The sequence below is a fragment of the Lepisosteus platostomus genome, chromosome 19 (assembly GCF_059453375.1).
Source record: "Lepisosteus platostomus isolate fLepPlt1 chromosome 19, fLepPlt1.hap1, whole genome shotgun sequence".
Lineage (NCBI taxonomy): Eukaryota > Metazoa > Chordata > Actinopteri > Semionotiformes > Lepisosteidae > Lepisosteus > Lepisosteus platostomus.
This window is the reverse complement of record NC_142629.1, coordinates 7,901,016-7,922,987: the sequence shown is the minus strand read 5'-3', so window position 1 is coordinate 7,922,987 and position 21,972 is coordinate 7,901,016. Positions and strand designations below refer to the sequence as shown.

Genomic DNA, 21,972 nt, shown 5'->3' with positions numbered 1-21,972 from the left:
TTACCAGTCAGCGATGTGCTTAAATACTAAGTACTTAAAAGTCGCGGAAACACTGAAAAGTAAAAGTATGTGGTCGAAGTCTGCAAAAGTGCGGTTGCCCATATGCGTGAATTATATTTCGTGAAACATGAGCGTGGTATGCCTTCTTATAAAGGCCTATAAACATGACATTTACTTTAAACTATTTTACCTTGGATTCTGACCTTGGCATGATACTGTATCTGCATGTTTTCTAAGATGTTTGCAATTTGTTAAACACAAAAAGGCATCCAAAAGAAGAAGAACAATGTTTTCTAAGTGACATAGTTCGTTTCAGATATTTTTGGTATTGTGTAGGATATTACTGAATATTGTTTTTCAGAACTTTAAATCTGCGCTAATGTGCTGTATCATTTCTTGGATAGGTTCAAAATGGTAATAATTAAGAGTAATTATAACTTTGAGTTAGTAAAGTAACAGATTTCCTTTACTGACATTCCAGTGATAATGTTGAACTTATTTTGTTACTATAAAAAAACCTCAGCCACGTTGCATTATTTCGTTCTCACATGCACAGTCTCAAGTTTAAAAGAGGGTTTTCGTACTGTTCAAGTTGTTGACAATATATGAATTGCTCGACTTGAGGTTCCTGTCCAAATTTAACCTCTTGTGTTACAGTATACCCAATTTCCACATAAAAGAAATTCAAACCAAAACTGTTACAGTGAAATCAAATTTCATTTCTTTATTGCAGAATGTAAGGCGCCCTATCATAACATACACACCTATTTTCCATGTGCTAATACAGGTTTTTCCTCTTCTACAGATTAGTTGTGAGGAAGGCCCGGCCTCTGTGATTAATACAAACTTTTTTATATTACCTAGGCAAACAAGCGCTGGAATGCGAGCTACACATGCAAATATGTTGCAAAGCCGCATAAGTAAAAAAAAAATGCTTCAGATATCGGTACTGGTTTTGATTTCTCCCAGACTTATCAGTTTGCGCTGGGCTGTCAATACGTCACACCTCATGTTTCAACATGCTTAGCATTTTTAAATGTGCTTTCTATTGTATACAATTTGGACTTTCCATTTTGGAAGATGTTTTAAGTATCGTTTTTACCGTTTTTTCCCCCCGGTATTTTTGGAGAGGATAAATCCCGAAGGTAGCGTTACAAAAATAAGCTTTGGCGTTTGGCGTACACGTGAGGCTTGTACTTCAGTAGATAGGCCTCTTGCTGTGATGCCTGCGCGAATATAAACACGTGACGTCACACGAGCAACAGATGGGCTCTTGCTCAGGGAGTCCGAGGAAGAGACGTGCGACTGCTAACAACTGAAATGCCCTTCAGTTTTGCTTCCTCCCCCGCCACTCAGAATAATATTTTCCGAAATTTTAGATTTGACTTGCAGTATATTTTGAAGCGTCTACCGAGAGAGACAGGAGTGGAACTGTAATCACAACCGACGTTTTTCATCTGACTTCCCTGTTGTAGCACGAGAAGACCTTGGCGGTTCAGCGAATCTCTGATAAGGAAAAAAAGAAACAAATACTAGTTCCTTCATGTGCGTTATCAAGATGAAGTGTATATTTACCAAAACATTAAACCGTAGAACTGCATTTCAGAAGATTTGATCAAAGCTATACTCATTGGGTTCGTTGGTCACATCACTTAAATTTTCTTCTTGGGGTGTCTGTCCATACTGCAGTGAATTTAAGTCACTGCTTAACAGACGAGCTGGCATCCCTGAACTATCAAATCATTTTTGCACAATTGTGCAATTCTTCAGCTCAGCAGGAGAACCCATTCTATGCCTCAGGAAGTAGGAACCAAAACAATTATTTTTCTTCTTTGGTCTTCATTATTAGATGATTAAAAATCCCATTTATCCAGCACATTCACACATTACAACACAAATCTTGTCCCATACATTTTTAAAAAATAATGCCTTTAATATTACATTCCTTGATAATATTGGCATTGTAACTCATAGGTCTACACATGGTGAAACTGGACAGATTCTTTTAGAAGTGGTATTGGAGGAGTTACTGTAGAGGTCGGGCTCTGTTTGATTAATTATTAATTATTCTTTGTGCTCGTCGCACGATCTGCTCACTAAGCATTATGTAGATCCATGATATAAAGTTGTCAAGATGGGTCTGAACAGGCAGGAGATTATTTCTGAAATGAATTATTGTACAGTCAGATGTTTTGTTTAAAATGTTTTACTTGCAAAGAATGTGGTATTACTTCATGTTTTGTCATGGTGAAAAGACGTTTAGAGCAATGTGAAGGTTAACAAAATATTCTTTTAACACTGCAGAGTGTATGAAATGGTTAGAGACCTGTCGCATTACTGTGGCAACAAAGACCAACTGGAATTATTGTGCTAACTTGCCTAGTATATAGTGACTGTTTAGGTTTTTTTATATATCAACTAAATTGGAATTGTCTTTTCAGCATGCAGTAACTATCCCTATACACACACGGGATAGTGAGGAAAGAGCTTCTTCCCCCTACCTGCCCAAACTGCTTCTTTTTTGACAAGCGGGATTTGCAGTAATTGTACGGGAAGGCAGTGCCAATTGGAGGAATGGCGTACCTCTTGGTCAGGGAATTGCAAGGCTGCAGGCACCCATGAAGTCACAGAGGTCTCAGTTTCGCAGGCGGTTCAAGCCCATCTGCTAGTGGTGCTGACCCAGCTGTGTTCAGGGGAACCTAGAGGAGTCATGGTGAACTTGTGAAGTCCGCTGCTCTGTCCTGGAGGTCAGCTTGTGCTTTACATATCAAGCCACTTAGTAGCCTTGTGTGTTTACTTTTAATTCATCACCAGACAGCTCTTCATTTGTTTAACGGATACTGTGTTTTCTGGAGACGATAACAGAATGTAATTTCTCAAACTGTGCGCGAATAGAATCCCCCCCCTCCTTGAACATCTGATTGTAGACTTTCCCACCCACCCCTATTTTCTAACCGCTTTATCGAGTACAGGTTTGAAGGGAAGCTGGAGCCTAAGCTGGCAAGCAACAGGCACAAGGCAGGATGCATCCTGGACAGTACGCCATACACACTCACACCAGGGCCAGAGGTGAATAAACCTACCAGTATGCCATTGGACAGTGGGAGGAAACCCATGCAAACACAGGGGTAACATACGAACTCCACGCAAATAGCACCCCAGGTCTGGAATTGAACCTAGGACACAAGACACCAGTGCTGTGAGAGAGCAATGCTAGCCACCCCCGCACGACCAGATTGGCCTTATTAGATAGATAGATAAGACTTTATTGATCCCAAAGGGAAATTGATGATTATTACAGTGACCTTTAGCAGAATTTGAAACAACAAGAAAGTTTTGAGGATGACTGAATTATTGGTTCATCTTTTAGAATTAAATGTATTCCTGATGTCCATTTTGTAACTAACATTCATGTTGTTATGCCTGGGAGTGCTACTGTAGCAATTCAATTATTTATTTGCAGAAGGGACAACTGTCTTTACTTCAACTGTTCTTTTAAAAGCCAAAGATGTTACAAAATCCAGACTGCCACAATGTTTATTGGTTGATTTAGTTTTTACTGTTAACAAGAAGTTGAGGATCTAAAATCTATGTTGTTGTCACTGCTTCCAGCTAACTTATGTTATCATTTCCTTCAGTTGTATTGTTTACTCTTGATGCAAAAAATACTCTCTGGGCATTCAGGTCAGTTTAGAGCTTAAAGATAAGAAAAAGATAAAATCATAAAAATGGAAGGAATGCTCTTCATGAAAGATAGATCTGATGGAGCTACAGAAATGAAAAGTAACTGCATTACTCTTAATTCAGTTTAAGGGAACTAGATCAGTCTATATTGATGTACATAGGTTGCACATCCTACAGTCAGTGAAAAGTTAGGAGCCTAACTTTTTTTAAAAATTTAGAATTGCCCGATTTTTCTCAAATTATGATTTGAAATAACCACTTGGGTTTTTCACCTCTCAGCTCATGAATGACCATGAACCATTTGACCTTGCTTAGAGAAGAATGTGGAAATGTCTGCGGACTCTTCTGTCGTGCCCACCATGATCAAGCGGATCATTTTATAACATAGTTGCAGGCTATATAGATTTGTCCAGGAGACTCAGTACAGATTGGAGGAGAGGCACGCCCCTTACTGACAGCACCCCATGATTGCAAATATCCTGGAGGCCTGTGGCCAAATGAGCCAAGACATCAACAGCAGTCAGCCAGTTGGGCGTTTTACCATTGGGGAGTCCTGATTACAGTCACTAGTGACATCACCCAGACTCGAACCCACATTCAAGAGCACCTTGCTCAACCTGTGCTCCGATGAGCACTGTTACTGGTTGAATTGCTCTGGTGCCTTGGGAGCCTGAAATATAAATCACTTGAAATAACAATACCCAAGAATTAAGTGTACTGAAAGGATTATTGTTTAGTCAAAATTTGGCTTAACTGCATGGCTGAGGGCTAACTTCCTGGCCATAGGTTGAGAATACTGGGACCCCCATGCAGAGTGAGGAGTGACCAAGGGGCAGCTGCAAGGTGACATGGGCTGGAGGTTAGATGCAAAGGTATCTATGTGAGGAAAAGAAGGGTATAATGTAAAGTATTTATAGTGTTTTGGAGAGGCAATAACATTAGCAGTGATTGCTAATTACTGACAGCTGAGTCAGATTGAACTTGGTTGTTGTCATTTCTCATGAACTTTCATTACAAACTCTATTAAAATAGTTTTACCTGTAAGCTCTTTTCAGGAAGCTCAAAGTGCTGTACAGTAGGAGACGTAATAACACAACAAAAGAAGAGAAAAAATGGCCAATTGATAGAATAAGACTATTAAGTGTGGCCTTTAAGTGAGGTTTAATAATGTCCAAAGTTTGAACAATGAGTTTAGTAGATGATCTGCTGCCCTCAAGAAGACTGTCACCAGTTGGCTTATTTGTAGAATAAGATCTGTTGATTCAAGCCTTAGTTTTATTTTTTTGGTTTAGCTTTCTTAGTACCTGCAGTAAGACTTTTATGTAAGGTAGAGCTAAACCACTCAGTTTCATGTTCATGAGCAGGAAAATCTGTAATTTCTCTGCATGTCACAGGGAGACTGTAATTAATAGAGAACAACAAAGCAGAGGTAGTGGACAACAAAATGGAAACACTTGGGTAACTGAGGGACATCAAGCACTAATACTTAAATAATAATGCTTGACAGACCTTATAATAATTATAATTGCTTACACTTATACACTTATTCTGGACACTCCACTCAAAGTTCTTTACAGGTAATGGGGACTCCCCTCCACCACCACCAGTGTGCAGCCCCCACCTGGATGATGCAACGGCAGCCATAGTGCGCCAGAACGCTCACCACACATCATCTATCAGTGGGGAGGAGAACAGAGTGATGAAGCCAGTTAATAGAGGGGATAATTAGGAGACCATGATTGGTAAGGGCCAATGGGAAATTTGGCCAGGATGTCGGGGTAACTCTTTTCAACAAACACCCTGGGATTTTAATGACCACAGAAAGCCAGAGCCTCGGTTTTACATCTCATTCAAAGGACAGAGGCTTTTTACAGTGTAGTGTTCCCGTTACTATACTGGGGCATTTGAACCCACACAGACCACAGGGTGAACACTGGCCCCTCTAACACCTCTTTCAGCAGCAACCTTAGTTTTCCCAGGAGGTCTCCCATCCAGGTATTGACCAGGCTCACACCTGCTGAGCTTCAGTGGGTTGCCAGTTGTGAGTTGCAGAGTGATATGGCTGCTTTTCTGTATTTAAAACATGCTAACATTTTTGCAAGAGGAGACTTCACTTTGTTACTATAAAAGAGGGTTGATTTTTGGGGCTTGTTTGCCAGGAGCTTCAGTGACCAAGACAAGTAATGGTGTCTAAAAGTGACAAAAAACTGCGTTATAGTAAAACGTGTGTCTTCAGTGAATTTTTGATTGCATTGTTTTTACCACTTTGTGGCACAACCATGCTGGGGGAAATTGCATTGGTGGTGGGGTTTACTGTATTTCAAAGTGCTACGCCAAACAGACAAGAATCTGCTGACTGAAATATTCAACCTGGTGTACAAGCAGCCAGCTTAATAAAAAAACAGTCCAGATGGATACTATAGTCTGGTTGCAGTGTACAAACTGCTTATCACACCTGGCAGTGTACCTTTGCAGGGAGTGCAGGCAGTGAACTACTGAGCAGTGGAGAAACATGATGAGACGAATCATCCTTCACCATGTTTTCAAAATGGACAAGTCCATCTATGGCACCAACCTAAAGACCTCTACAGCCCTGAGTGCTACAGCTGTTGAAAGCACGGCAGCAAAACCCATGTCCGTGATGGCACATAATCGGACCAAGAGGCAGCATATAAATGTCCTAGCACCCTGTCCCAGAACCCTGTGTAACATGTGGAGTAAGTGAGGTAACATTGTATTTTTAGGCTTATGAATTGGCTACTGGTAGCCAAATTAGGAGCAAAGCAAAAAAGAAAAGTGCTTTGGATCTCTGGTTAATTTTTCATGAGATCCAGCAGCAGGAGGAGATCTCAAGAGCTGAACTGAAGTCCCAAAGGAAAATAATAATAATTGACCATACATCAGAAAGCTGTTTACTACAGTATCTTAACGAGTATTGTGTCAGTGCTGTATCTCTGTTTAAATCCCAACTGAAAGGTTCTAAGAGCTCTTTTAGAGCAAGATTAGAATGTAATTGAGCTGCCACTGCCAATTCCAGGAATTTGTGAGAAAACTATTATTTTAGTGCAAAAAAAATATAGCAATTGGATCTACAGGAACTGTAATCTACAGGAACAAGACCTGATTTTGGAGACTGTTTAATGAAGTGAGTAACAAAACAGTAAAGAGCAGAGAAGGCAGCTTTTTCCATTTGGAAAAGAGTCCAAGGTGCAGTAGAAGGTCTTCTTACAGCCAATATATTTGTTACTCGGTCACATAAACCACATCAGCAATTTTAAAATGAGGAAAAATGAAAATGAAAAAAGTAGTGGTAGAAGCTCCTTTAGCAGCAATTATCTCCACCAAACGTTTCCTGTAGCTACTGATGAGACTTGCACAATGGTTAGGAGGAATTGTAGACCATTCCTCCTTACAAAACTGTTTCAGTTCATTGATGTTTCTGGGATTCCTTGTGTGAACAGGTCTCTTCGGGTCATGCCACAACATCTCAATTTGGTTGAGGCCTGGACACTGACTTGGCCATTCCAGAACATGAATTTTCTTCTGTTTAAGCCATTCTGTTGTTGATTTACTCCTGTGTTTCAGGTCATTCTCTTGTTGCATCACCCAAGTTCCATTAAGCTTCAGGTGACGGACCGCTACCCTGACATTCTCCTGTAACATTTCTTCATACAATTTTGAATTCATTGTTCCCTCTATGATAGCAAGCTGTCCAGGCCCTGAGGCAGCAAAGCAGCCTCAAACCATGATGCTCTCTCCACCCTGCTTCACGGTTGGGATGAGGTTTTGGTGTTGGTGTGCAGTGCTTTTTTCCTCCAAACATAGCATTGCATGTTTCTGCCAAAGAGTTCAACGTTTGTCTCATACGTCCACAGAACATTGTCCCAGAAGTGTTGTGGAACATCCAGGTGGTCTTTTGCAAACTTGAGATGTGCAGCAGTGTTTTTTTTTTGGAGAGCAGTGGTTTCCTCTGTGGTGTCCTTCCATTAACACCATTCTTGTTCAGTGTTTTTCTTATGGTGGACACATGAACGGGGACTTTGGCAAGTTCAAGAGATTTCTGCAGGTCCTTTGCTGTTACCCTAGGGTTCTTTTTCACCTCCTTCGGCATTGCACACTGCACTCTTACCGTGATCTTTGCAGGACACCCGCTCCTAGGGAGAGTAGCAACAGTATTAAATTTCCTACATTTGTAGACAATTTGTCTCAGTGGATTGATGAACACCTAGACCTTTAGAAATGCTTTTGTAGCCTTTTCTAGCTTTATACGTCTCTACAGTTCCTCTTAGGTCCTCTGATATTTCTTCTGATCAGAGCATTGTTCACATGAACCGCTCTTTCTTGAGAAGAGCAGACTCTCAGTAACCACCCTTTGTGTGCCTTTTTTATAGGGCAGGGCACCTCCAACCCACACCTCCAATCTCATCTCATCTCATTGATTGGAACACCTGGGTCCAATGAGCTTTTGGAGAAGATATTAGCCTAGAGGTTCACATACTTTTTCCAACCTAGACTATGAATGTTTAAACAATGTGTTCAGTACTTAAGAAGTACAATTGTTTGTGTGTTATTAGTTTAAGCAGACTGTGTTTTTCTATTATTGTGACTTAGTTGAAGATCAGGCCACATTTTTATGAGTAATTAATGCAGAAATCTAGGTAATTCCAAAGGGTTCACAAATTTTTTCTTGCAATTGTATCATTTTTGGCTTGAAATGGAGCAGATAGCCATGATCAGTACCATTGAAGACTCAAATCTTGAGATCAAACAAAAGATAATGTTTATTGTTGGCTATTCTCCTGCCCACCATGCAGTTCAGAGGTGTGTTTGAGAAAGTGTGTAAAAAAAGGTCAAAACATATGATATTGCAGAACAGCCCCTTGTTTCTGCAATGCACTCTACCCCCTGCCGGAGAACTACATTTTATCAGTTGGCAAAACAGTGCACAAATAGGAAGAACTTTACTGTAAAATACCAGAAAATCATGAGGTGAGGGTAGAGCACCGATAGCACAAAAATACCAGGTCAATATGGTATATAGGGTCATTTGGTGAAATCTCTAATCAATAATATTTTCCTTGCAATAAAGAGGAATGCTTCCATGTTTTGCATACAGGACATTCATATAGCAAAGTTTGCAACTATTAAAGAGAGCCAGCTCATCAAGAGCTATTTGTGGAGTACATTAACATGATCATACAGAAACAGTTCTTGAAATAGCTACATAAATCACATTTTCATATGGTGATATTGGGTGGAAGAAGGGACTCTCGGTCATGCTTGCAAAAAAAACATCAGTGTCGAGATGTGAAAGTCAGTGGCAGATGCAGCAGTGTTGAGATGTGAAATCAAACACACCGAAGCACTGTTAGTAGAGTATTTCCTTCCCATATAAATGATCTTGGAATAGGCTGTAAGTTTTGATCTAATACTGCACAGATCAAGGAAATAAGCTTATTTGATTCACCAAACAAATATTATATTGCTTGAAAATTGTAATAAAGCCACTGTTGGATTGCATTGACAGTCCTAAATTATGTTCTAGGTCAGTGTTTCTTAACTGGTGTACCACAACACAGTGTAGTGCTGTCAGACATGAAGTGTACTGCAAATTTTAGAAAACTTGTACCAGAGATAAATGAATAAATAAAATATATTTTTTCCAGGTAGTAGGAACTGGTATGACTGATACCCTGGCTGGGCCCAAACGCATCACCACTGCTCTTTATTTGTGTCACTTGAGGGTTTTCTTAAACCTGTGTTTAGTGGCAGCTGCTACGCTTGAGTGTTTCACATCTACAGAATACCAAGTTTAAGGCTTAGCTCCAGGCATTTTGGATGTGATTCAGTGGAAAAAAGCTAAGTGAAATATGTTCTGTTCAAACTTTAGAGTCCCTGACAACTTCTGAATGCCTCCATCTACCCCTTGTTCATAGTTTGGTAAAAAGGTAGTAGACTAAAACCATTATTGGTTCAATAAACAGGAATGACCTCATTAACGTTGAAGGAGGGTGTTTTGATTTGCTTGTACAACATCATATCAAGCTCATTACATCAATTACATTGCATTAATAATTGCTTCATGTAAGAGGGAGAGAGTAGATTGAAAGATCCAGCCCTGTTTCTTAATTTCAGGTGACATTAAACAAGCATGAGTTGCAAAAGGTAAAAAGAACTATGTTCTTGATTTTGATACCTGATAATTCTAAAAGAATATCTTTAATTTAGGACTGTTAACAGCTTTGCAAGTTATAGTTGTAATAAAAGTATATAATCTAAGTCATCTTAACATTCTGAAAACAGTGGAGTTAGAGAGTCATACAGGTATTAAAAATTGCCTTGTTTTTTTCTCTTTAGTTTTCCCTCTTTTGTCTCCAGTCACAAAGTTTGTTTTCAGTTAGCTAATAACAACCAAATGAGGCCCCTCCCCTCCCCTCAAGGTTGTGTAACAAAATCAAGTAAAAACAATATTTTCAGACTTATATAAACCCTCTAAGCTCTCTGTAAAGAATAATGAAACCAGGGATGCAGCTGGTAAGATTCTGAAAATAGTGAAAGCTAATATTTGCTTTTATTTTTATTTTCCACTGCTCCAGATTCTCGGCTGACTTCAATTGTTAAATAAGGGCATAACTTCCTGTTTTTCATTTTTGTGTTTTTAAATAATGTATTAATTTGGCAACCCTTCTTATTTGGCCTTGTGGAATTAAATACATCGCATGTGAAGGTGTCTCCATGGAAACTCGCCCCAAGCCTCCGAGCTGAGCAAACAGGTTCAAAGCTCCTACCATTGAGCTTGAACTTGCATGGTGCATATTGTCCAGATGAAATCAACTAAGTATACTATAGACTCCTGTATACAACTATTTAAAATAATTTTTACGTTTATACTGTTTATTTGATCATATCTCTAACTGTAAAAGAATAGAGAACTACACATAACTTAATCAGTACACTGCAAAAATATTTCTGTATGGCTTCTGCTCAATGGATGCTCTGGTTTATATATGCTGATCACACTACTAGGAAGACTGCATAAGCATCATAAAATAAGATGGAACATTACCCACATTAGCTTTTGTGTGTTCCTGTTGTCCATGTAGTGTAGCACTATTGAAACGTGGCTTAGCTGGGAAATGGAAGTGGTTTCATATAACTTTCCAGCAAAAATAAAACGTGGATCTTGCATTCATTGAAAGAGTTTTTTTTTTCGAAAACATGCTCCATTAGTTTATTCTGAGTGGTTTTAGACAGACCACGAAAGAGGAATGCATTTTCCAGCCAATGGGTTTTTTAGCTGTGATAAAAAATTGTCAGTTAAAACTATGTTGGGTTTAAAAGGAAGAATTGAAAAGCTAATTAAAAATTACCCTAGTTGTCAGATGGTTTGAAAATTGCACAGCTAGACCAATGCAACCATAGTGTTCTCCAGAGTCATCAGGCAATGCTTTTCCAGTGCAAAACACTTTAACAAAGTCTGTATCAGTCAGATCCAGGCCAGGAGGCTGTATTTTACAGCACAAAAGTGGAAAGGCAAACAGCGATGTGAGCCAGCAAACAGTAGCTGCAAGGGGAAAAAAAATCCAAGAATGACAATCCGAGTTAACACAGGTCCAGTCATCGAAAACAGTGAACCATGGAAAGAGGCACAAAAGCAGTGAGGCACGCAGTAAACCAAATGGGCAGACAGGGTCCAACAGCACGCAGGGCTGAGGCAGGCTGCAGTCTCGGCTTCCCGGGGCTGTCAGATTGTCAAATCAAGCAGTCAGATGGGCAGTGGCAAGAAGGGATTGGAAAAAGGCAAAGAAAAGGCCCAGCCGAGCACGTGAACCACTCCAGAGAGCTTGCGGGAGGCCACATCGAAAACTACTGAGTGAGAGAAATTGTACTTTCAACTGAACAAATAATAAAAACCAGCAAACAAAAGGGAGACATTAGTGAAGAAAATGAGGTATTGATGAAGAGCAACAAGAAGCAGCAGCCAAGGTGTGCCAGTTCGTATTCACAGTGCACTATGTGGGCAGTGATTCTGTAATTGGAGTCAGAATGAAAAAGATGTACAATGCACATGCTTTGCTGGATTCTGCTTCAAAGTTGCATTAAACAGTTATTAATCATTTAGAAGTAATGACTGAAAATTACTCTGAGCTGTGATTTTTAGATTTAGCCTAGTTTTAGAGGTCGATTGGCAGAACATTTACTTTAGAAAATCTTTCCTCGCTCAGTGATTACTGCCTCTGGAAAATGCTTGAATTCAGGCTGTGTTGTACTCCAAACCTGTAGTGGTTTCTAGACAGACAGGCTCTAATTAAAGTAAATCAGGTGATTTTCTCATGTGTAACTATCTTACTTTGTTAGTGGCAAGTTTTTGATTCTTGTCTTTGTGGGTGACCACATCAAACCATTAGACCAGCACACTTTGTAACTAATTTGTTTCCTCACCTAAGATCTGAAGTCTGATTGTGAATGGGGGTTGCACAGGGAATGGGTGTTGAGCACTCATTGACTTGTTACATTTTAACACTGAAGAATTGTAATTGCAGGTTTTAATAGTAGGGAAAGTCTAATGCAGATGTCTGCAGTGATACACAGCCCATGCTAAGAGATGATGTAGTATTCTGCTTGGGAAAATCAGGCAACAGTGATAATTAGTTATCAGTATCATGAGTGCTCATGGAGTAGGACAGATAATTCTTGTTAATGTTGTAAAATTAATGTTGCAAAATAAATGTATTCCTTAATCTTGTACAATGCATTACTTTAACGGTACACTTTGTAGTTTAAGACAAAACAAGCGCTTTACAGCACCACATGTATGCCTTAAGATTTAAATGTACAATGTTGTTATAGTTTGTATTGTGTGAATTTACAAGTAAGACGGTGCTTTCAACCAACTTACAATAATGGCTGGTGTAATGCTGTGTTCATTTTATATAGTGATCTTATTGACAGGTACATTCCAGCTACTGTATTATCAGGTGCTCTTGATGTTGTGGATGAATGGACCTGTGAACTTCAGTGTAATATCCTAAAAGCATAAAGCGTCTGTACCAGATTCAACGGTTCAAGTAATGGTGCGATTTTTTTCTTCTGCCTCCACTTCCTATTTTTCGCAACATAATGAGGCAAAATATAGTACGTAATGAATATGCAGTGTAAGGATAAATTGCATTGTGTAAAACATCTGACACTGGTTTCAACATAATATAATTATGAATTAAATTTTATCATTCTTATACAATACATTTAAAGGGAATTCATCACTCTTTTTTGCATAAATGGTTTAAGAAAAATCTCAATTTTGGATATTCATTAAATGTGTTTGGTGTCATTTTCATTAATTGATTGACCATGAGACACTGATATGACTTTTAACTATTACATAAACCCTAAATCTTCTCATTAGTGAGAAAGTTGATTGGGCACAGGTGATGAGGTGGATTAATGTGTTCAGTGTCAAACCTGATGAAAATCAAGGAAGAAAAACACAGCATTGCATTGATCCAGTCCTTAGACCTCACTTGCTGCCTTTCCTGCAAGGTTATCCTGATATGATGGTATTCATATGGCTTGCTTTCCAGGCTTGAGAACCACTGGAAATTTGTGAGATGATCTGGGATATGGTGAGACATGTAGCGGTTCAGAGATCAGTGAACAGATTTGTCCAGGCCAAGAAATGGGACAGAATCCCACAAGACCACTTCTGAAAACTAGTGCGTAGCCTTCATAGATGTACAGCTTATATTGCTTTCAACCATGGCCACATGCTACGAGCCTGTGACTTTCACAGCAGACCCCTGTTGATCAATCTTGTTGATCAGCATAATGAATTCAGCTGCCGTGACAGTGCACCAGACACAAAAAGATTATTTTCTTCATAACTGTGGTTATATGCATAGTATATTTTCATGGTCATCCTGAGTACGGGAAGCACCGGGAAAAGATAAGGATTCAGAATTTGAGCACCTGCTATAGCTAAACAGTGGCTCAGTACCTTATAGGTGTCTCTGCATTTGTTTATGATGTTTAGTATGGGCTATGTATGCAGACATGAGTGGGTGTGTTTTTATTTCCACTATTTAGAATACCGTAAAACAAACAAAATGGTTATCAGTGGAAATCATTTCCCATGTACAACAAACCGTCGAGTTAAAATCAAGGATCAGATGAATAAGGTGATATATTGCAGCAGGCTAGTAACAAAGCAGGCAGTAATAGTAATAGCAATGTGGAATGGTCTTACAAAGTCTTACAAAATTGTGATTAACTTGGTTCCTTTGTCAGTAGCAACTTTTAATGCACACTTTTCCATTGAAGAGTCACAGTAAAACCATCCAAGACCAATTTTGTCACATGTAAGTATTCTGTGCTTTGTCACATCTATATAGCTTGATACTACCTTAGTCCTATTGAAGGATATGGATCTAGCCCAACCCTTGTCCTTGGGGGGGGGGGCATTGAGCTCTGGGGAGACCGAGCCGTGCGCGGAGGGCCCAAGGGCGGGGTGTCCAGTACCACCGGGAGCTCCACCACAGTCCAGAGAAGAAGTTAATCCTGGGCTCTTCCTTACTGGGGTGGAGCGGTGACTCTGTGACTAAGGTTCTGTGCCTGTGACTGGAAGGTTGCCGGTTCAAATCCCGCAGCCAGCAGAGGAATCCTACTGGGCCTCTGAGCAAGGCCCTTAACCCTAACTGCTCCAGGGGCACTGTACAATGGCTGACCCTGCGCTCTGACCCCAAGCTTCTCTCCCTGTCTGTGTGTCTGTGTCTCATGGAGATCAAGCTGGGGTATGCGAAAAGACGAATTCCTAATGCAAGAAATTGTATAGGGCTAATAAAGAAACATTATCATTATTATTATATCATTGTATATCACTTTGCTTGCTGTAGAGGAGATCTTACAGACTTTTTTCCTTTGATGGGTATATTTTTAACTACATGCTTTTAAGTTTAAACCATTTTTAATTAGATTCAATTCTTTTCCAATTTCGGCGTTTCAGAAGTACCTGTATTCAGTTGTGTTGACTAAAATATAACCAGTTCAACCTTGGAAAAAGCAAAACAAGCACATTATGGGAGTGTCAGATACCCTTTCATTTCATGAGCTGTTTAGTCAAAACTAAGAGTATGCAAGTTGAGGAGAGGCTGATTAAAGTTTTTTTATGTGGAGGTTGTTGGGAAAAGGTGCCTTTGAAGTTGGATATATTTGTACCTTAGAACTGAGAACAGAAACAAGTTAACCAAGAATCTAAAAGTCAAAGAGATCAATTGGCACTGGACCACCAAACAGAGAGAACCTCTGTAAGAACTGTTACACTAGGCATACATGAAGCTGTGCTCAGTTGTCATTTTTCTAGGCTGACATTTTTACTTTAATTCTAAGCTGTAAAATATATCCAGCTCCAAACTCAATCGACCACCATCATCAAAAGGATGATCCATCACATTTTTATGGAACTTGGTTTTGTAAACAAAATCATAATAAAATACATTATGCATTTGTTTATGTATTTGCTTGTTTTAAGTGATACACATTTACATTTCTGTTGTGCTTCAAGTCAAAATACTGTGGTGTAATGTAACGCAGAAAGAGTTTACTTACGGTAGTTAAAGATGTACCATTTTTTGCACTTACCCCAAAGGGGTAAGTGTACTGTATAAGCACACCTTTTACAAAAGCTTTGCAAAATTCTATATGAAATTATATTCTTTGCAGATACTAAGTGAATGGCATCTGCCAACAAGTGTTGTATGCGAAAATTCTCCTAAACATCTCCGTAGTTCTGGCAAAGCATGACCACAGATTTATTGATTTATTGAATGCCTTTGCAACATTGCACAGTCCTCATGTTATTAAATATACTACTGTTTGAATCTTTATTGGATGATTAGTTGAGTGGATTATTATGGACTAATTGAAAGAGACATGAAAAGATGTCTAATGATCAGCCTCTGTTAATTCTCTGCTCTCTTCCCTGAGGGGGTACAGAGGACACATAGATAACAATTGTTATCTATTTTACTACTTCCATTTTGGAAAAAATGCACTTGATCAGTGAAACATTTCAGGTTGATTCCTTTATGTATGACCATTGGACTTCTCTTATACTAGTTTGCTAAAATAATGGATCTACAATGCATCATTAAAAAGTTAATTCCATTGTGTTGGTTGTGTGGTGCTGTTGCAAATTTTTCATCATATTTATGAAAGTGGAGGACCGGAAAGAAGTACAATTCTACTGTTATTGCTTTCAGGTGTCATGTAAAGCTTTCTGCAGGATTCACAGATTTGCAGAGTATAATTGGATGCATGCCATTTACCACTTATAGTTTCATGTTTTCTTCATCCTCTCAAGCAGTTTTCCAAAATGTGATCATGCATTGCTGCATGTTTCTTCACTTCATTATAGCTGTGATGTTTTTTTGAGGCAGTTCTTCAAAAGGCACTTCCATATCGAGTGCAGATCTACTTCTCACAGGCACCAGTGTCTAAATCAGATAATCAAAACCTGTGGATCTTACATGTTCATTAATTAAATGCTACAGGATCTTACTTTTCCTTTTAGGAATTTAGAATGGATTGCTTCTTTATCAAATGCATTAGATGCTGGATCTTCAGTGAAATTTCAGGCTTTAATATGCACTGAAGCTATGTATTGGTGTAGGCTAAATTTTAATAACTCTTAAACCATTTTGTCCTCTAGAAAGTTAAGGGAAAGCTAGAATAAGCTCTGCCAACAAGAAAAGGTACTCTGATCTCGGCCTGTGATTAAGACTGAGATAATTATTCAATTCAGTTTTATTTTGATGGCCCAGTCTAGGAGGCTATTCTGTTTTGATCTTTCTTTTTACAGTCAACGTTTTGTTTTTGTCTTCAGTTTTCAAGAGTAGTAAACTGAGGCCTTTTCTGAAAACTCTTGTCTGTTGGTTTGTTGTGTAGTCATGGTAAAATGGTTGCCTTAGAGATGCTACCATAGGAACTGCTAAATATAACAGCACTTATTGGAATGTGCAACTAATTGGTCAGAACAATTGTAGCTCTTTGTTAAAGAACATTTTACAGGACCAATCGACATACACGTTGATTGTTTATAATGCAGTGTTTATACCACTGCGTTTAAACTGACGCCATTATCTTGGAGAGTACAAATGTTTACGATCATGTTTGTCATGTGATTCTCTTGCAGCTTGGCTCATGCAGATGTGCTGTGCCTCTTCAGAAGTAGAAGAACCTATTGCCCCTCCCATAAAAAGGGATAAAAACCTGTTAAACACTTGAAAGCATAGGGAGAGTGTTTTTGCTTTTTGAAAAACGTCTTCAGTTTTCAAGTATCTAATGGTTTCTATATCTAATAATCCCATGTAAATTGAAAAGGCATCTTCTGTTGATTTGCCAGGCATCTTTCTATTTACTTGCTTATTGAACACTAGATTATAATCTTGCTTCTGACGATGCTTATAATAAAGATGAAGCTTGTTTGTTTTCCGATCTGTCTTAATACTTTTTATTATTTTCTATGTATCAAAATTGAGCATTTTTTTGGCTTAAATCCTACACTAAGTAAAATCCTGTTGTCTATTGAATGATCTCAGAAAACATCTTGAAAAATTGATCTTGAAAAACCATGTGCTTTGAAAACTTTGACAGGGTCAGAATTAGCTGTTTATTACAGTACTTTCCATATGAAGTGATATCTGTTGATTAAAACAGTGAAAACAGAATCGTGAAAAAAAAACTCTTTGGAAAGAATTTAAAGGGTTCATCACTCTCACATTCTAGAAACTGAGACCTATATAAAAGTGTTTATGGAAAAACTGCAGGGTGCCGGTGTTTTTGTGTGCTCTTTGAAAAATATTTTACTTTTAATGGAAATTAAATAGAAATGATGTGTTCCTCTTTTGATCATATCTTGATTATTCTTTCTTCTGCACCAGTGCAGTCTCACGTTGTATATATTGTAGAATATGTCTCACATTCTTATATTGAAAGAATGTGTAGAGGTTTAGGCTAAGAGGCTACCAAGGAAACAAGTTCTTCTGTTATTTAGTCTGCTTGCCACAGGCATCCAACAGCAGTGACCTTTCATGATGAGGCGTGAGTTAATGCTGGGATACATTTATGACACCAAAATCTTATATTAATAAATATTGCTTTGGTATACAGCTTTGTTAGATGTTCTGCTAATCCTGCATTCCTTGTATTGTTAAGTATAATAAAGGGAAAACAATATTGCCGTAATGGGGCATTTATGACTTGACATGACAAGAATTAGTACTGCACTGTTAACGGTTTGTATGAAGGTTTTTGTTTCACGTAGCCAGCTTTTACTTGTATATGGAAAAAGTTGCAAATGTTTTTTTTACGTAGTGAAAACAGAATATGTCTTTGCTGAATTCGAACCACTAGGAGTCCCATTTTTTTTTTTTAAAAGCACAGTTATCCCCCAGTTTTCCTGGTTGTATTTTTAGTTAAGAGTACAGCATAGCATACAAAGAAATTGTACTGAACAATACATGCTGTGCTATTGATGTGAAAGGTAATCTAAACTACATTACTCCTCTCGCCATGTTCTGTACGAAAAGTCAGCCTGTGACAAAGCCATCATCATAGTGCAATAAAAAGAAACAACCATATCCTTACCTTTTTATGTCTTGCCCAATAACAACAGCAAAGAAGCCTACACAACCAACAGAGTATTAGTACAATCTCTGTAATCTCCTAATAATTATTACATTCTTCTGCTAATTTGCTCCTGAAAAGCCAATTCTTTTGCCACTGTATTTGTTTTCCCAGCTCCTCTGATTTTCTGGGAGATGTGTAATAGGGCAATGCCAAAGGAAGTGTAAAACCTTATGTTTGAGGGCTTTGCTGCTTTCATTAGCCTGCAGTGGAGAAATAACAGTAATAAATAGGTGGGTAGTAGAGTGTAGGGTCCTTTTTACAATTGCTGTAGTAAAGGTGATTATTTGAGTAGAAAGGCGGCACAAAGCAACAGATGAAAAAGAGCAAAATCTCTGGATGGGCGCAAGCTTGACTTCCAAAACAACTGTACTGTGTACACTGCAGCACTGAATGTGGCTTTCTTTTGTGGGCCTTGTGTAAATATTTCTTCCACTGCACCAATATTCCCAGGGGAGAAGCATTAACCACCTAAAGAGTTGTCATCATTTGTCTCTGATAGGCTGTGCAAACAAAAAAAACCTGAAGGGATTTTTCCTTAGAAAGTTTTGCTTTCCTTCTTGAGCTCAGATTGATTTTTTTAGAATTTTTGATCTGCAGGTAAACTAATCTGAGCTGGTCATTGACTATGTTTTTGAAGTAATACTACTGTATATCTATATTAAGCTAATTCGGATTCCCTGGTTTGTCTTTCTGTTCAGTTGCTTTTCCTGTGGTTCTTCCTGTGTTTTCCTGTTTCACTAGCATTACTTGGTAGTCTTTCAGCATGGATAGCTTTGCAGCTCTGCTTTGCTGTCTTGATATTCTAATTAACAAGCACATTAGTTTGTCACGCAGATTAAGTTTTTGAGGACTTCAGATTTTTTTCCCTGTTGGTAACTTTACTTATCTTGGTTTATCATGCCAAATGTGGTCTCTATGTGAGAAGAGGCATTATAAGACTTTGTGTTTCAAATATTTATATCTGAATAAGGTCAGGAGTTACAGCAGACTTATATGTTCTGGACTTTGCTAATACTTTCTCATTAGAACCATGAAGTAGGGCTTTTTGTACAAGGCATGCTTAACACTAGTGACAACTTCTTTCTTGCAGAGTTTATATAGCTTTCAAAGAATTATTAAAGCAAGTCTGTTTCAGAATCAAAAGCCATTCTAATGTAGCTTGTCAGTATGTTTTGTTTATGTAGCAAACAGAATCCTATATAACATTACAGTAGATTACAGTGTCAGTCAAGAGCTTTATTAAATCATTTTTCCTACATCGGTAATGCAAAATTTACATTTAACATTTTAACATATAAATATTTGAAGTATAATACAACCATAATTGTCAGTTTCAACAAATGACTGGTATTACCACTCTCTAACAGCCTGTGTTTTTTTGGTTGCTTATAGCTATTGGTTAACTTTGTCTATTAATAAAAGTGGGTTCAAATGTTTCACAATAATTACAAGTCGATATAATTATAGAAGGGTTGTAAGTTTTGGCCATGTGACTTTTAATCGGAAACAGAGGTAGGCTTTTTTTATGTCCTGTAACTGGTTTTCTCAATCTGCACTGAAGCGGATTCCCGTAGCAACGCAAACAACAAACCTGTCTTTCCCCTGTTTGCTGGTAAAATTTGGAGGTTCCTCCTCAACAACCACATCCTGACTGAAGAGTATTGCAATCGCACCTTACAGCCTTTTTCTCCACACATACCCCTCTGTGAGCACATGCACATCAGTAAAACTCTTTTATAGTTCTCTACTGTAAAACCGGATTTCAGTTAGGACCTTTATAATAACAGAATGGTTGTATTGTATTTAGAATTATAAAATACTTGATGGTGAAACATTGACAGCATCTTAACATATTGTTATGTAACATGATGTTAAAAGGGGAGTTTAATTTCAATGCATGAATGCATTTATGTTTTGTGTATCTTGCACTAAAGGTGCAGCAGTAAGCATTTGTTCTTTGTCAAAGACTGGGTAATTAAGGAGAAATTCTCATCCCTTCAGATGCCATTTTGATGGACATCACACGGTGATGGTCAGTGAAAAGGTTGTTTCATTGTAACTGAGATGTATAATAGAGAACTGTGGATGTGAACACCAATATTACAGTGGTATTGTGTTTATGGGGAACACGCAGTGCATATTTGCCAACAAGCCGCCTCTGCCAGGCAGTCTATTAAACTGTAATCATCATTGATGTAGCATTACACTGTTTGAGTTGAAAGTGCTAGGTGTTTATCTTGCAGATTTAGACAAACAGTATTAGGTTTTGTGTGTTTCCAAACATTACTGCTGAAGCCCAACAGCAGGGTGATTCTACATGCTTCTGTTATGTTTTTTTATTTTTTCCTACTGTTGCAGATATTTTATCAGGAACAACAACAGATGTGTATATTTTTAGTGCAGATTTATTTTCCTATAATACAACTGGAATACTTTATATGAGAAGAAAAGTTCCAAGGCTTGCACTGGACCCACAGACTTATTTAATATGACACAATATTTGTACAAGGACTTAATTAGTGCGATTCTAAATGTAATCCCTGTTGGTGTATTGTGTGTTTCTTATTAAGTCTTAGTTTATGCAATGTGAACAATTCATCTTGAAGTTTGTGTTAAGCTTGCAATGAGTCCAATTTCCTTTTAGGCTTTTCTTTAAAAAAACAACAACCCTGTATTGTTCTTTTTCCTGTTTTCCAGGTGTACATTTCGTTTCCCCAGCACTGTCATTAAGATCCAGTTTACCTCGCTGTACCACAAAGAAGAGGTGAAGGAGGAAGCCCCATTATCCCCAGTGAGGCCTCTTTATGCCCAGATCTCTCCTCTGAAAATCAACATTCCTGATCCTGATTTCAGAACCATGATGAGTCCGCTGCCTTCTCCTACTGGCACCATCAGGTAGGGACGGACCTGCCAGGACTTTGGAAGAGTCTGCTGTTTGAATGAGTTCACAGTTTAGCCTGTAAATTAGTGACCATGTTGCTGCTCCAGCCTTAATGTGGCTCCTGCCTTAATGAATCCTATAGCCTCCTTCCTGCTTCATTTTCTTATACTAGAAGGCAAATTGGCCAACCCCACTCTTGGAAATTTAAAATGTTAATCTTTAAATGATTAAAATCTTTAAATCTTTAGTTTCAAATCTAACTGCTGCATTCTTATAGACCTGAAACAGTATAACTGTGCTCTCCTTAGCATTTGTTCAATTATGTAATTGAGAGATCATTTGAATGTATCTTAATTTCCTTCAGGTTTAAAGAATATTGGTTCCCTGAATCGGATCAAATTACTTGCTTAATTAGTTGTAACCCAACAAGTTTTCCAAATTGTTGGATCTAGGTGGTTTAGAATGACCTTTTGTTTGGATCGAGGTCAAGGTCAGGGATCCCTGTGGTCACGTCTGCCCTACTACACCTCCATTATGTTTTACAGGGTAAATAATATATGCATATTCATGCTGTGCTGTGATGACAGTCTTTTTCTTTCTTTTTTGTTTTTTCTTTGGAAAATAAACATTGACCTCTAAAGAACTGAGCAGAAATAAAGAACAATTAACAGACATTTCTTTTTCTTCAGCACTGATGTAGGCTGTGTTTTAACAACCTTGCATAG

General features: G+C 38.3%; 1 protein-coding gene and 1 long non-coding RNA gene across 2 annotated transcripts in view; both read left to right on the top strand.

Annotated features, from left to right (window-relative positions):
* Positions 1-21,972, top strand: part of foxk1 (forkhead box K1) — a 46,234-nt gene that overhangs the window by 657 nt on the left and 23,605 nt on the right. Inside the window, exon 2 of the mRNA XM_088612558.1 lies at positions 21,064-21,261. Coding sequence (XP_088468684.1) covers positions 21,064-21,261 — 198 coding nt within the window. The remainder of the gene's footprint in view (positions 1-21,063; positions 21,262-21,972) is intronic.
* LOC148645068 (uncharacterized) lies at positions 10-10,872 on the top strand. The gene is made up of 2 exons (XR_015928364.1): positions 10-7,311; positions 8,076-10,872. It is a non-coding gene; the product is annotated as an uncharacterized LOC148645068 (long non-coding RNA).